Source organism: Notamacropus eugenii, chromosome 3 (genome assembly GCF_028372415.1).
Source record: "Notamacropus eugenii isolate mMacEug1 chromosome 3, mMacEug1.pri_v2, whole genome shotgun sequence".
NCBI lineage: Eukaryota > Metazoa > Chordata > Mammalia > Diprotodontia > Macropodidae > Notamacropus > Notamacropus eugenii.
In genome coordinates, this window is record NC_092874.1 from 72,115,386 (window position 1) to 72,132,355 (window position 16,970).

The window sequence follows — 16,970 nt, forward strand, 5'->3', positions numbered from 1 at the left end:
CTATTCAGAGAAGGGCAATTAAGACAGTTCATGAAACTACATCTTACAAAGATCAAAGTGAGTAAGTGTACTTGGCCTGGGGAAGAAAAGACGTGAGATGTCCTCAAACTTCACTTTAAATGAGAATTCATCCTAAGTATTATTTACATACATGTACTCATCCACATTTGTGTGTGTGTCCTGCACTACTTCACTGGAAAGGCCTCAGATTAAGAGGTGGAAATTATAGGGAGGCAGATTTTCACAACAGAAAGAATGATTACAACTGTTCAAACACACCAAAGTATTTATAGCAGCACTTTCTACAAAAGCAATGAACTAGAAACAAAGGAAATGTTCTTCATCAGGGAGAGGGAAAAAAACCCTACATGTCAAAAGGATATTTATTGAAGGATACATATAGATAGATATAGATCTAAATATAGATTTATATCTATCTCTGTATATATCTATGTAGATATATACTGAGAGAGATATATATATGTATATCTATATTTTACAGCAGGCTAGGAGGTAAAAGGGGGCTGATTTGTGATTCCAAAACAGCAAGTTGGTTGGGTTGATATTATGGCTGTTCCAAAGATGCTTTCTCAGCTTTCCCATACACATGTTAGAGATTCTTGTTCCTTCACAGGGTTTCTAGGTTGGTGATGGGTAGGGAGCAAGGTATTATGTGCTATTTCAAAAGCTATACATTTGGGGATCTTTGAGCACAGAAATTGGTGGATAGGGATGAGAATATGAAAGTGGAATGTTTCCTGGATTATTAAAGGTTGGCTAACAAAAGGGATTTTGAAGGTCTAATCTACAACATCTGGACCCAGATAGACACTTTATTTAGGGAGTTATTGATGAGAAAAGACAGACTCTTTTGGGGGAGTGAAAGCAATAAAGAAAGGACTTATGGAATACATGTCAATTATCTGGCAAGTGCCAAGTGGCTTTGAATTGTTCTGTAAAGGACTTATCGACGTGCTTATATTTTTCCCCATCTCCTTGGGATTCTACATGTGAAATGCTAACTAAAATTCCACAGGAAAGGGGGAATAAATTTGTCCTACAGAAAGATCCTACACCAAGGAGATAAAGACCTTATTAACATAGCTATGTAAAAATTAATATATTCATATATACATTTTAGAGCACATAATATCTATTCATTAATATTTCTCAGAATGGAGACTAGTACTTACGGTTTTAAAATTCTAAGAAGCAAAATCAGATCCTTATACACAAAAAAAGATAGGGGCAACTAGAGGACTAGGGAAGTCGAATTCTTGTTGGACCTGCCTCGACTATTAAAAGATATTTGGTTCAGCCAACATGCATCGGCTGAGCACTTCTGAAGCACAGCTATTCTTTCTCTAGTGAAATCTCTTTTACAAGAACTAAGTTCTCAGGAGGGCTGCAGAGGAATTACTGGGCTCTTATTCCTACTACCATTTGTGTTGGACGTACCTTTATAATTTAGTTCCACGATCACAAACGCAGTTGAAAATGTCATACCCAATTCTCTTATCTCCAGATGAGATAGAACAAGTATGGTTTTAACAACTATGTTAATTTAAATGGAGTTAAACCAGTTTCATTTTTTATTGACATAAGGTATTCTAAAAAAACTGGTATTTTGAAAAAAATGACATCATTCATGATAGTAATTGTTGTTTTCAAATACTCATTGAGTCTGCTTAGGAAATCTATACCTTCAAAATCCAAAAAAATCACAACTACATCAAATACAGTTTGTAAGTAGATACTGGCATCAAAGTTTGTGTGCCAATGTTCTGACAACCTTACTGAATTAAAAATCAATCTGATTTAGTTAACTGAAGTAATACCTATTATATGAGATGATGTAAATTTACTAATAAGAACCAACTCTATTAAGTCAAATTTCCAAGAATACAATTTATCCTTAAAAGGGGAAGATTTGATTTCCATTCTCAAACATCAAAATCCTAGTCATTCTTAACAGCATAGTGGAAACAACACTGGATTTAGAATCAGACGCTGGACTTAGAAGAGATTTGGGTATATGTCTTAGCTTAAAAATTTACTGCATGGGAAATACAGTAGGTAAGTCAGTTAAGATTTCATTTTCCTTATTTGTTAAGTGACATAACATTTGTACCACACAGCCCATTAGGGTGCTGTGAGGAAAGCATTTCTAAACCTTAAAATATTTTTATAAACGTAGGCTCTTATTTCCTAATGAACCTTTTGTTCAAGTTGTTTTTCTCAAACAACAAAATACCTCAGAACTAAAAATTTCACTTATTTCATTTAAAAAAAAAGACATATCATTTACATTAAATTAAAAAGATTTTGTGCAAATAAAACAAATGTAGCCAAGATCAGAAGGAAAACATAAAATTCAGGAACAGATTTTATAGACAGTTTATCAGATAAAGGTCTCATATCTAAAATATATAAAGAACTTTGCCAAATCTATAAGAATACGAGTCATTCCCCAACTGATAAATGGTCGAAGGATACAAACAGGCAATTTTCCATAGAAGAAATCAAAATGATTTATAGTAATAAAAATAAAATATAGTAATAAAATAAAAATAGTAATAAAATAAAAAATTTATAGTAAAAATAAAATAAATCATTATTAATTAGAAAAATGTAAATTAAAACAACTTTGAGATATTATTTTACATCTACCAGAATGGCTAAAATGACAGAAGGCGGAAGTGACATATATTGGAGGGGATGTGGAAAAACTGAAACACTAATTCATCGTTGGTCAAACTGTGAACTGATCCAACCACTTTAGAGAGCAATCTGGAATTATGCCCAAAGAATTATTAAACTGCCTATATACCCCCTTTGACTCAGCAATACCACTACTTGATCTATTTCCAAAGATAACTAAGGAAAAAGGAAAAGAACTTCCATGTTCTAAAATGTTAATGGCAGCTCTCTCTGAGGTGACAAAGCACTAGAAATTGCAGAAATGCCCATCAGTTGGGGAATGGATGAACAAGTTATGGCATATGATTGTGATGGAATACTATTGTGCTATAAGAAATGATGAGCTCAAATGATTTTAGAAAAATGTGGGAAGACTTGCATGAAATAATGAAGAGTGAAATGAGAAGCAAGAGAACATGGTATACAGTAACAGCAATATTATTTTAAGAATGACTTTGGGGAAATAAGTTATTTTGGCTATTATAAATAGCAAAATTAACTATAAAGGACATATGAAGAAAGACGCTATCTGTATCCAGACAAAACTTATAAATAGAAATATGTATAGAAAAATTTTACAGATAGATATATGTGTGTATATATATGTGTGTATATATATATATGTACACACACACACACACACACACACACACACACACACACACACACACACACACACACACCCTCTAAATGTATCTAACGGTAGTCATCTCTAGGCTGGGGTGGGGTGGGGGAGTAGAAGAAGAGAAAAAATTTCCATGATGATTTTGTTGTACATTTGAAAGGAATAGAAAGTAGACTTACATTGCTGGGGATGGAAGCTCAATTCCAGGTGGACAGTCTCGGGCAGGTAAAGGTGGGAACTTCTAAATCTTAGAGTTCTCACAAGACCCCCCAGGAAACAACTGGGAATCGAGGTGAACCGAGCTATCTCGTGTATTTCCGCCTCTTCCCGTGAGAAACGTGATGGGAGAGAGCTCTCCCCGCCCTCGAGATTGTCCCGGATCTGGGCACACCTACAGCACGGTATTCAGATGCAAACTATGCGGCTGGAGAGCTTAAGTAGGATCAGGAAAGCCTGAAAGTTCTCTTGGGCGGAGGGGCCACGTGTGAGGACACTAGGCTCCGCTTTTCCTCTCTCCTCTCCCCCCCCCCCCCCTCCCCACTTATACTTCTACTTCCAATCTCTTATTGTAAGATCTTTGCCTCCTTGGGAGATTCTTCACTCCCTCCTAAGGAAGAATTCCCCTGCACTTGTAACCAGAACCCTGAAATAAAGCTCAACCCTTGTTCAACTCTGGAACGTCCTTTCTCTCATACGAGCATCCAGTTTGGCCAACCGAAGACCTCCGATAGAGGTAAGGGAAGACTCGGGTAGCCCACAGGCCTCTAGGCCTGGCAACATAGACTTACAGTTTCAAATGCGATGATCTTTTTTTATTGTTCTATTAAAGAAATGCTTGTCTTATTCCATAAATTAAAGATTTTTTTTAAAAGACCTATTGTATTAATCTAGACACCTCATTTATTGTATGCTTCTTAATACCTTTGTTTAGTATTTACTACTGATTCACCATTTCAACTGAACATCCATTTTTACATGCCAAACAAAAAAGGTAATTTTAATGACTCATAACAGTTGATAATCACAACAATGAAATCAAAAATTTGATAAACCAAGAATAAAATCAATGGTGACATCTGAAAATACCCTAAAGTCACTAAACACTATATAGTCTATGGTCAAATGAAATAACATATGCAAAGCACTTCACAAACCTTAAAGTGCTATGTAAATGCTAGTTACTACGATTATTGACACTACTATTGAGCATATACCTCAAGGGTAAAACACAACTGACAAGAATATTTAGAATAGGATTTTTTATTGTAGCTTCTGAAAAACTAGACACAAAGTAGGTGCCTATAAATTGGGGAATAGTTGAACAAAGTGTGGCATATAAATATAATGAATGATTGTACCATAAAAAAATTGAATGACAAATTCAAGAGCTATGAAAAGACTTGTATAAACTGATACAGATTGAAATTAGCAGAACCAGTAAATTAATTTATATAATAACCATGTCAAGGGACATGACATTGACAAACCTCAGAACTCACAACTTCGAGAGACTAATGATCAAACCCACCTCTCTCCTTTTGGTATATCACATTTCGACATTTTCTGAGCTTTGCGTAATTCTGAGCACAAGTGCACAGGCTTTCCTTTCAGCAATTTGGAAGCTTTGAAATTCTGGCAAGGACATCCTGAGTAGTTTCAATTTGGGGTTTCTTTCAAGAGGTGGCTAGTGGATTCTTTCTACTTTCACTTTGCCCTCAGGTACTAACAAATGGCAGTTTTCTTTTATTTCTTAAAAAATGATAGAAAAGTTTTTGTTTGGTCATGAGTTTTTAGGAAGGCTGATAAAAGTAGCTCCCTTGACCTGACTCCTCGGTCAGATTTTTTTCTAAAAAGAGCTGATACCTCCCACGTTCTGCTGTTTCAGTCCTCTGGTTTGATTCTCATCCATTTCATCTCCCTGGATCACCCAGTCCCTACCTCTTCATTCCATTTTGGCAGGAAGTTGATGACTTTGTATCTGTTTAAGCCCTTTATTTTCTCTGCCCTTTATCCTCAAAACTTGTGGCTTCAGTTCACTTCCTTTTCTCATTCCCTCTCAGTACATTTGTGACTAAGTCGTTCTCTTCCTAAGGCTCTCCTGTTTCTTATGTGGAGTTGCTCTCCTGTTCAGAATTCACCTCTTAGGCTTCCCACCCCATGGTATTTCTCCACAGTATTCAGTCTGTTTTCTGTTTTCTAGTCTCTCCAGCCTCTGTTTGTACACTTTGTCCCAGAGGCTCCCTTGCCTACTCCTTTGAAGGAGGTTTTGATGTCACCGCTGCTATGTTGCTACAATTCTGAATGGGATGGCTGGCTTCTGGTCCTCTTTTTCTGCTGTTGGGTCAAAGTAGGCCTTCCCTCTGCAGTCATCCCTTGTTTCTACCTTAGTCCCTAGTGAAGCACAGCAGGTGCTGCAGCAAACCTTTTGTCTATCTTCTTTTCTTGCTAACTATTTAAAGGAGTTCCCTTATGGATCTGTCCCCTGGATGGCGCCCAGGGAGCCTCTCCCTCATCCCTGTCTCCTGGATCCCCTGTGCAGTCACCAAATATCAAAGATAGCGTTCAGAGGGCCCCAGGCATGCATGCACTGCGTCGTCTTGCATCCCTGGCCTGGCTGTTTGTTTGTCAGGGGAGCAAGGGTAAGTCTGGATCTTTGCTAGTGCTGCCCCTCCCACCTCCTGGCAAGAGGCCACAATGCACTAGGACATAGGTACAAAATGAGATGTGCATCTGGTTATCGTGCTGATCTGTTTTGCTTCACCACAGACTATAAGAGAGAGCTTCTATTTGGGGGAGTAAGAAAGGAGAGAATGGTGGGTATTTAATGAGTACTGACAGATATGAAAAAAAACCCCTGAAAAATCTTTTCTTTTTTTTTTTTTAAGAATGCACAGAAGAAAATAAAAGTGTGGATGAGATGCAAACATAGACCAATTTTGTAATGATCTTATAACAAAATAACTATTGTAACTATCTTGCACATTTTTTAAAATATACAAAGCTGATGTTCATAAAAATAATTTTTAAATAGACATTTCACTGATTCATTTCCATTTTTTACTTCAGACGTATTAGCTCTGAGGTTGGCATGTTGAGAATCTGCCATTGAGAATTCTACGTACCTTTAATATAACCTTTTTCACGTACAGCTTGCAAAGTAGGTCGTCTAGTAAGAAACTTCTTCAGATTTTTTTTCGTTTTCTTCTGCTCTGAAGAATCTATGCTCAAAATTTTCATTGCTTAAAGGGAACAAACATCAGTGTTTAATAAAATCTCAATTTTTTTCTCAACAAACCAGACAATTCACTTAGTATTATGAATAATAACCTTATAGCTAGTTGATAAGTCACACCCACTTAATCTAACACAATTTAATGTGATGCAAGTACTTATAAAACAATATCTTGAAACCTGAAATTTAAAACTCAACTGTCAGAATTAGCCCAAAGGAAATGTATTTGTGAACATTATTTTGTGCATGGCACTTATTGTTTCTGTGTCAGTGTTTTTAGGAAGGGCAAAAATTACTTTTCTCATCCTCATCAAACTAGCATCTTATTTCACTTAGGCAATTATTGGGGTTTTAAATAAACTAAGTATCTTCATGGGGAATAGGACAACTGGAAAGTTTAAGAATCATTTTATTCATCACTAGGATTTTTTAATCACATAGTACATCACTTGCATACCTGCATTTCAATGACAGCTACAAGAGAAAAAAATTTTTAAACAAAAATTCCCAAAGATGACTATGTATGCCCATAATTGGGAAAGTTGAGAGCACATCAAAAGTAATCCCTATAGCTTAGCAACAACTTGCAAATAATAAAAACAAATCATCCTATGTACATTACTAGATATTCATGGTGTAAGTAACAAATTCAAAGCAGAATGTGTATGGAACATACACTAAACCATATTTTCTAATCACTTAATTAACCTGAAAAGCTTAAAAAAAAAACAGCTTAGGTTAAGAGAAGGAAGGTCAAATTCAAAATGAGCAAGTCAATATTTCATGGTCACTGTACTCTGTCTGTGATCTTCAGATTCTGAAAAACCAGCGGAGGAAGGGTCCTCACAGACACTATGTTCAAGTAACTGGTCATAGTCATATTTGGCTTTCTGGATCCTCTAAGTACCCAGGCCCATTGTGACTACTAAGTGGGAATAAATGAGTGTTGCTAACATTACGCTGAATCCCAAACATTACTCTTAAGTATTTTTAAATGATTAAAAAGTTTGGTCACCTAAAAGGTATCAAAATATAACAGCACTTCAACACTTCCTTCTAGTGTATCAAATCACAATTGCAAAATGATGTCCTAGATCTCCATCCTGTAAACTACTTTATGGGAGGGCTGAACTTCCAATTAGGTTCTCTGGCTACATTAGTCAATCTTGGATGGTTGAACAATGACCCAAAGTTATAATAGTAAAGTCATGGCACAAAAGAAAATAAATTGTTTACTTTGGAGACAAGTCAATAATAATGACAAAAAATTGGCTGAGATGATTCAAATGAAGCATTTGTTTTAGAAAAAATTATGGAAAACTAAGGAAAAAAGAGGGCTAACATAATCAAGATAGTTTGCTTTATAGTTTTTTATACAATGAGAAGAAAATATGCAGCATTATTAAATTCAGTCATATCAGTTGTGTCTGACTCTCAGTGACCCCATTTGGGGCTTTCTTGGCAGAGCTCAGCTCATTTTACAGATGAGGAACTGAGGCAAAAGGTGAAGTGACTTGCTCAGGGTCACACAGCTTATTAAATAACTGAATTTGAACTTAGGAAGACAAGTCTTCCTGACTCCAGGCCCAGAACTCTGTATAGTGTGGTGTCACCCAGCAGCCCCATAGAGTAATATTCATTTGGTTTAAAAACTAATGTTTTTTAGTAGTGAGGGACACAAACTTATATGATAAGTTTAAAAGCATGAACGAAGATAAAGGAGCTCACAGCGTAGCTTCTTAGAGTCCTTATGATCCTTTTCTTTGTCATGTTTTTCCACTCCTGGGGAATCTGGCACCTCTTCTTCAACTGCTTCATCACATTCAGCGGCCTATTGATTAGAAATTTCCCATACACATGTTGATTAAATTTAGAACTAAATTATTTTGTAACTCTATAAGAGGAAAAATTGGTTTTTCTGTAAACCATTAGTAAAAAACAATTATTGGCTCTATGCATGGATCTTCAAAAGTTGCTTTTCCTCTTTTAGATAACAGTGAGTGCTATCCTTTTGTACATAGAGACAGACATATGTCTACTATCAACAGGATGGTTGTGGATCAAGTTCTAGTGATTTATTTCTATGAGCTGTCCATAACACTGAACAGTGTCCAACTATGACACAAACAGGGAGGATGTCATACAATGATTCCTCTTATTTTTCACATGAGACAACAGAGGCTCACAAGGTAAAAAACAGGAGTTTACTTGCCCAAGGTCAAACACCAATCAGTAGCAGAAACAGACTAGAATTCTCCTCACTTCTGCCTTTCGGAACCAGTGGCCTCTTTCAGGAGCCTCTAGGTGTCACAGTATCATAGTCCTCAAGACTATGTTTTTATCATGGAAAGAGATTAGAGGGGTACTATCCTTTTTTTTTTTAATCACTGCAAACAGTTCATACATTAGACTTAAGTTCTTTGAATGTTTGGTAGAATTCACTTGTGAATCCATCTTTTTTTTTTTTTTTTTGGAAGCTCATTAATGGCTTGTTCTAGCTTTTTTTCCTCCCTAATACTGGGTTATTTAAACAGTCACTTCTTTTGTTATTTTTGTAAATATTCACCCATTTTCCCTACGTTATCCATTTTGTTAGCCTATAATTGGCCAAAATAATTTGATAATTTCCTTCACTTCCTCTTCAATTTTTGTACATTCTTTTGCATTTTTGATAAGTCTGGGTTTTTTTCCTCTCTTTTTAAAGCTAATCAACTGTTTAACTATTTTAATAGTGTAATTTAATTTTTAAAAAAACAGCTCCTAGTTTTATCAATTCAATGATCTCAGTGCTTTCAATTTTATTAATCTCTCTCTTTTTTAAAATAGGCAAAGGTTTGGGAAAAGCCTGGACTAGATCTGCCTAGAGCACTCCAAATTCACTTTTTCTATAGCCACAAAACTTTGAGGATGGCTCCAGCTTGCTGGGCCTGGCCATTTTGGAGCTGAGAGAAAGGAATGATGGGACCACCTGGAAGGCTCCAGGGGCAGCTGCTGTGCTTCAGCCTCTCTGCCTGGCTTTCAATCTGCTTCAGCGGCTTGTCTATTGCAGGATTTCCACAGAACTCCCAGGATGCCTCCATGGATTCTGGGCTGAATGAAGGTCTCTAGCTGATCCCCTCCTGATGGAGCGAATGCTAGCAAAGGATCATAGCACACCCCCATCTGTCCACAATCCTCTCTGCATATTACTTCAATGCTACAGCCAACTACTTCTTTGGTTATGAGTGATCATGTAGATGTATTTAGAATATTGACAAGAATGCTAATGCATTCACTGGTCTCTGGGAACTCCTGAACTAAATGACAAATGTTGGCACACCTTTTTTTTTTTTTTTTAGCAAAATATTCACAATATAAAACTTGTACAGTTACAGTAGACATAGAATCTACATGCACTGAATCGTAAAGAGCAACTAAGAGATTAAATCAATTTTGAAGTTATAATTTGCATAAATGAAATACATACCTGATTACTGATGGTATAATTAAGAACTTTAATCCAATCATTCATAAGAGTGTCATTGTCACACTGAATTAACAGTTCAGTTCCTTGACGTGTTTTTAGCTTGAAAGAGAAGGCATATACAATTAAATTAGTATTTTAAAAATATGTAAAAGTTTTAAAAAAAACAACTCATGCTTTTATGTAAATCAGCAGTTAAGGCTATATCCATTTTTGTCTCTCTCCCCAGTGTTTCCCCATCACATGATAGGTGTTTAATATTTGGTGATTGATTAATGCTGTCTAAGAAGATTAAGAGATAAGAATTATGGAGTTTTAAAAGGTTAGAAGAACTATATTAATTTATTTTAAAGACAAAGGTACTCTATATAGATACAAAGTTTCTCTGTGTAGGAATTTATGCCCAGCTATGTCATTTTATAGTTTTTATAATCATGTCTGCCAATACATTGACACTCTTCATTCTATAAAACCTGGGGTAATGACACAAGTCAGAGAATTAAGCATTTAATCTTCCTTTGTATAAATATAACAAGAGATTTGTTTAGCGAACATTAGGATACAAATAATGTCAGAATGTCTGTTTCAAGAATGAGAAACAAAGCATGCAAATGTACAAAGACATACTAATGTGCTGAAAATAGAGATTTAGAAAGCCTAAATAATTATCCTTTTCTTTTAAAAATGGATCAAGTTTTGGTGGTTATGTCTTAATAGATTCCTATTACATACAACAGAACACAGTAAAATATCAAATAACTGTTATGTGGAGAGGTTACTAAAATGAATGAATGAAATGAATATACTATATTTAGTAAGAAGCTAAAGAAATAAGAATCAATGCTACATTAATAATTTAATTCTATGTTCTTCCCTGAAATGTCTGAAGGGGAAATTTGTAGTTAATAAACTCCAAATTTCTCACTAGGTGCTATCCTAACTTTTCTGAAGTAACGCTGACAGTGACACCATACTACCATTTCTCCTGAAGTAGATGGGGGTCAATGTTCAGATTATTCTCTCCAATTATTTCTTTATATAACAGCATCAAATAATACGTATCCAAGTATTGGTCAACCATATTGATATATTCCTTTGGTTACTGTTAGGTTTTTGTTGTTTATGTTGCAGGTGGGGTTAGGAATAGGATCACCGGTGAAGGGTGGTAGTGGTATAAGTCTGCTACAGAAGGGGTCTTAATAAAAAGTGAATCTACAATTTATGTAACTTAAGCCCAAGATTCTGACACCATAAGCTATTTTTAAAAACTGGAGTATTGCTCAAAATAAAACCACACAGGAAAACAATATTAAAAAGAAGACTAAAAGATTATCATTTTCCAAATAACTTTAAAAAAAAACAAAACAGGTTTATAGCCAAGGATGTAAATTGTACTTAGAAAACATAAATTACCTCATATACATTCTTTTTGCTGGACTTATCTTTTGAAGCCAACTCAATAGTTGCTCCTTTCAGGTCCACAGTGAACTCTGGTTTAGACTGATTACTCCCAAACTTCAATTTAGAAAAAGAGAAACAAAACTTTTATACAATAGCTCATTTACCTTTTTCAGTCAGACTTTCTTTCAAGTTCCCAATACTATTAATAAACAATGAAGCAGAAGAAATGTCATCTCTTTTAAGACTGGAAATCATTGAAAAGTACTGAAGTTATAAGTTTTACTTGTTAGTACTATAAATATCTCTAGGTAAGATGGTCAAAACCAAACTGAGATATAAGAAACAAGATCAAATTAGTTCTATGAAGGCTGGCAAAAGTGTTAGTCTGAAAAACTTATCAACAAAAAATGATACATGAAAAATGAAATTCATAAATTTTCTCCTGTATTAAAATTTTAAGACATTTCAAAATTAAGTCAATATATTTATTATCTTTGAAACTGGTCATTCCAGAAAGCCTTAATGAAATTAGATTCTCTTCTTCTTCTACTATTTAGAAAAATTCTCTAAGGTTTTCTATACAGGTTAGGGCATTTTTCCAGATATACTGGAGTTTGTTTTTCCTCTAAAAAAGAAATTCTCTGAATTTTCATTAGATTAATCCAAACTTTTGAATGTCATGATGATAATCCAAGTAATGGTAAGGGAATTATTGTTTCTTCCTCTTTTTTTTAAAAAAAGAAATTTATAGCACTGATGCTAAAACAATTTCTAGTAAAATTATTAGCCTACATGTAATTATTCTGAATTAATTCATGTGGCTGGTTTGGATTAGAGATCCATGCTTCTTTTATAACAACTTAGGAAGCACGCAATTATAAAGTCCATTCATCAATATGACTATTAGCTCAGATACGAATATTCATCTTTTTTCATCTTTTAGTACAAGCTGACAGCTATTTATTTTGCAGCATGTTAAATGTATAGTAGATTATCAGTGTTCTTGTACAACTTTCTGAAAGGTTCTACTGCCAAAGGACATAAACTAAAATGGACTCTTATTCAACAGTTGTAAAGATCAAAGAACAGTTTTATGAAATGGAGCCACATAAATGTATCTTTAATTCCTCAATCATGCATTTTTTACACTAATAACTGGAGCAGGTGCATCAACAATTTCATACATAGTATGTGGAACTAAATGACTAACTTCTAGGACCTAATGCTTTATCCTGACAGAAACTGCTATACATGAACAACACTACTCAAAATAGATTATCTGAATTGGTATGATATGACCAATCCCAAATTGTAGCATCCACCATCAAAGTTCACTAAAATGATGACAGAAACCTCAGGCTCTAGGGCTGAACTGCACAATTTCTCCAACTATTCAGCCACAAATTCTTTTGCCCAAATAGAACCACTAACTCCAAAAGTAGCTCATATATAACATTAAGTGTTTTTGAGAAGATAACCAGTCTTTTCTGTGTCTTATCCATAAATATCACATGTTCAAATGAACTCAACAGAACTGTGCTTGACTCAAGAGTAAACAGACAAAATCTTATTACACTAACTACAATCACAACCATCTTTCTCATTACCTTAACAAGACTTTGTTGATGCAGCTACAACAAATGACCCAATGAACAACCTCCTAAAATTTTTCTTGTTCTCTCTCATTCTCTATAATTAAAATTCTGAGCATCCCAAATTCTCTGCTCCATCAAGACCCTTCAGTTCACTTTTACATACCACCAATGTTCTGAAGCATCCTCCAGAGAAACACCTCCTAGCAGCTTTCTAACCACCCACTGAAACAAAATACCTGAACACAAAATGACCCACAAGCCTGGGGGAAGGCAGGGGGAGAGGAAGAAAGGGAAAGAGGGAGAGAAGATGGCAAGATGGCAGCAAGGTCCAGGTGAGTCATCCACTTTTTCCCTGCTAGGATCACAGCACTCCTCCTCACTGGTTAGTGCACAACCAAGAGCTTGGGTATCCTCTTTGGACCTCAGGTCTATCTCATGCCCAGCCCAGGAGACTGGGATGTGAAATCTAGATGTATACTCCTTATTATAACAAAATTCCACAACAACAACAAAAAAATGATTTTTTTTTTGGCAACATTCTTCCAAAATTGCACCTATATCCTACAGAAATCTGGTGTCTTCTCTAGGTGTCCTCTGCAGATGTTGCAGAGAGAATTCTTATTCAGAAACATATTAGATTAAATAACCTCTCCAGTCTCTCCCAACAAAGATCCTAATTCTGTATGTTCAACAAACACATTATTTGGGTCACAGACCTAGAGCCAATAAACACTAGAGATCATTTAGTCTAACTCTTATCTTAGAGATGAGGTAATCAAGGCCCACAGAGGTTAAGCGAGATAGTATTTGCAAAGTTGCCTGACACGAAGCAGGCCCTTAATAAATATGTGTTCCCTTCCCTTTCCCTAACCTCCAATGGGTAAGCAGCATAATCAATAATTAAACTCAGATCTTCTGGTTCCAAGTCCAGCATGCCTTCTCTTGAACCAGTAGGCCTCCTTGTTATGCTATTTCTATTCATATCACAAGAGCACATATTTCAAAGTAGAACTGAGAAGAGAATTAATAGACACATGACAAAAACACCAAAATCATTTTTAAATTTCCCAAAAATTCACTTTTGGGGAATCAAAACTGTTAATATATAAATTATGATTAGATATAACTGACATCTAAATAGAAACATTTCAGCAACAAAATTATGAATAAAATGACATGAAATGGAATGCCAGGAAGATTCAATTTGCTTAGCAAAATTCCTTGTAACTTTTCTCATCCAGTCCCAGGGACTCCCCATCCCATTTTTTCACAGAATGGTAGAAAGACCAAATTTGTACCTGGAAGCAACCTTGGAGATCATCTACTCCTCATTTGGTAGATTAGACAGCAGACTTACATTAGTGAGGTGACCTGCCCGTGGTCACATGGCAAGTTATTTGGCAGAACTGGGACTAAACACCCAAGTTTCTGGGTCCTCAATCTTTTCTCATCATCATATTGCCTCCATTTCATTGCAGCATTTATTCCCATGAATTCATGTCAAAGAAAAGAGCATTGTTGTGCGTGGCAAGTGGCATGCAACAGAACACATACAGTGACAGCTGAAACGGGGTCAGAGTTTACAGAGGTGACAGCAGGCCGACGGCTCACAGAATCTTTCCAAGAAGAAAGCAGCGAGAGGAGGAGCTCCGGAATTGAGCCCCGTGGGCAGAATGACTTGATGGGAAAAGGGAAGAGAGGGATGATGTCATAACGATGCATAACAGCACGATGACACATGAGAGAGGAAACCCCGTGGACAAAAGCACGATTCTACAGCAGACACATGACACTCACAAAACTGAACTTTGGAGCTCATCTTTCATACTCAGAAGGCAGTGAACACCACAAGATTTTTTTTTTCTTAATTTGCCACTATATTCATTCACAAGATAGTGTTTTATAGGATTCATAACAGGTATAAAAAATCTATTCAAAGAAAGGGATGATCATTAAAAATTAATGCTTGAACAGAATTTAAGGTCATTTTACATGTCTAGAAATTTGAGATGGAATTTTTAAAAATGGTGCTGAAATCTTTAAATTTAATATATCTGGCACCTAAGTGAAAAGGCATACTTAACAGAATGATTTTATAAAATTAAAAATGAGTATTTCATGTGGGTAAGCCCATTTTTATTGCCAAAGAACTGTTTATCTAAAGGAAAAAAAGGAAGGATTTCAATGTTACAGATTAAAAGATCAAATCTTGTGAGAGTATAATATCCATACTCTATTATAATCAAATTCTAAAATCCAATCAGTGATTAGCTAAGAAGACAAAGTTATAATCTTCCAATTCTTGTTCTGTAGAATAAGGTCTTTGACATCAAGTACTAATATTTTTATTTTTGTCTTTGTATCCCCAGTACCTTGAACATAATAAATGTTTACTGAATTGACTTCTATTAATCTGCCTACAAACCTAATTCTATGAACTCTCAAAACCTGTGCTTTTGAAGAGAAAGAGTGGAAGAGATGATCCATAAGAGCATAATAATACCAAAACTTGGAATACAATTTTCCCCAATTTAACTTTCTCTAAATAGGTACTAGATATTTTGAATGACAAAGGGAAATCATTCTAAGATTTTCAATTTCACTCTAAACAACACTCTACTACATCCAATAGCTTCCTATACCTTCTAGATATTATGAAATTCTATGCATTGCTTTCCACTGTAATATTTTGAATAGCCTAACTTTAAGCAATGATTTACACTGCACATTTTTAACTATTATGACGCAATGGAAATTTATTTTTAGTTTTTGAAAACATTTTAATAAATTTAAAATGTTATTTGAGTCTACACATATAAAAATGCCTCTGCTCACTAATTTCCTGACTACATTTTCAGAAGCACGTTATAGTCTTTCAACCTATAAGTAAAAGATGATAAATTGAGAGACCGTGACCTCCTCACCTAGTAATCTAAAACTATCCTAGGATTGCTTCTTAATGCCTTTAAAAATTCAATCTTTAAAATTTTTTCAATATTTTTCTTTAATTTTCCCTTTTCAACTATTCACTGACATAATAATTACTTTACTTTCTAAACAACTTCCATTCCTCCAAAATCTTCTACTCAATTCCAACTATCAACTGAACAAGAAATAGATACATCGAGAGTTGTGTAATTCTCTAGAAATACAATAACATAAGCAAAAAAACCCAAAATGTTTTAAATAAAAAATAAAATGGCATTAGGGCATAATTAATTTTAACTCACCTCAAAAACATCTATTTATATTGAAAACCAAATAAAAGAAATTTTCAATTATCATGCAATGGGAATTATTTCATTGTATTGGTTGTAAAGAGAGAGATCAGATCAGAACGTGGAATAAGAACAAAGGGACATTCAGTATGTTTGAGTTTCTGATCAGGTCGTATTGATATTAAGGTTATGTTACACTAGAATCTAACTTGTCAGATGATGGGGACAATGCTCATATGGATATAGACAACTAAAATTTGTTGTAAATCCTGCAAACTAGATTTGTTTCTTCACATAGTGTAAGAATCCCTTCAATATCGCAAATCCCCATTAATTTTAAAGAAACTTAGCCACTGAGAGAAATAATTAGCTAACTGAGTAGGATAAAAAATTGGTGAAATGTTCATGTTGGGAAGGTATGCATTTCAAATGCATTTAAACTAAAAAAACAGAGGGTTCAAGAATAACTCCTTAATGATTCATGAATAGTTGTTAATAACAATTTTTATAATTAATGCTATTTCAAAAGTTAATTCAATTCAACAAGCACTTATTCTTGTGTGAGGTAAAGGCAGCCTGGCAGTGACAGAAAGTGAGTTGGAAGGCCTGGGTTCAAATTCATCTATGACACATATAGCTATGTGACCCTGGTCAAGGTTCTCCAACTTTATGTTTCTAAAGCAACTTGGACTTAACAACTAAGTTATAGAGGACATTTTTGTCTATTTAGCTCATA

General features: G+C 34.9%; 1 protein-coding gene across 7 annotated transcripts in view; it reads right to left on the reverse strand.

The window, feature by feature from the left end:
- ARHGAP12 (Rho GTPase activating protein 12) overlaps nt 1-16,970 on the reverse strand; it is a 128,522-nt gene that overhangs the window by 8,678 nt on the left and 102,874 nt on the right. For all 7 annotated transcript variants that reach the window (XM_072651936.1, XM_072651933.1, XM_072651935.1 and 4 more), the window contains 4 exons: nt 11,434-11,535; nt 10,024-10,122; nt 8,286-8,388; nt 6,448-6,564 (listed from right to left, as the gene is read on the reverse strand). In XM_072651936.1, coding sequence (XP_072508037.1) covers nt 6,448-6,564; nt 8,286-8,388; nt 10,024-10,122; nt 11,434-11,535 — 421 coding nt within the window. The remainder of the gene's footprint in view (nt 1-6,447; nt 6,565-8,285; nt 8,389-10,023; nt 10,123-11,433; nt 11,536-16,970) is intronic.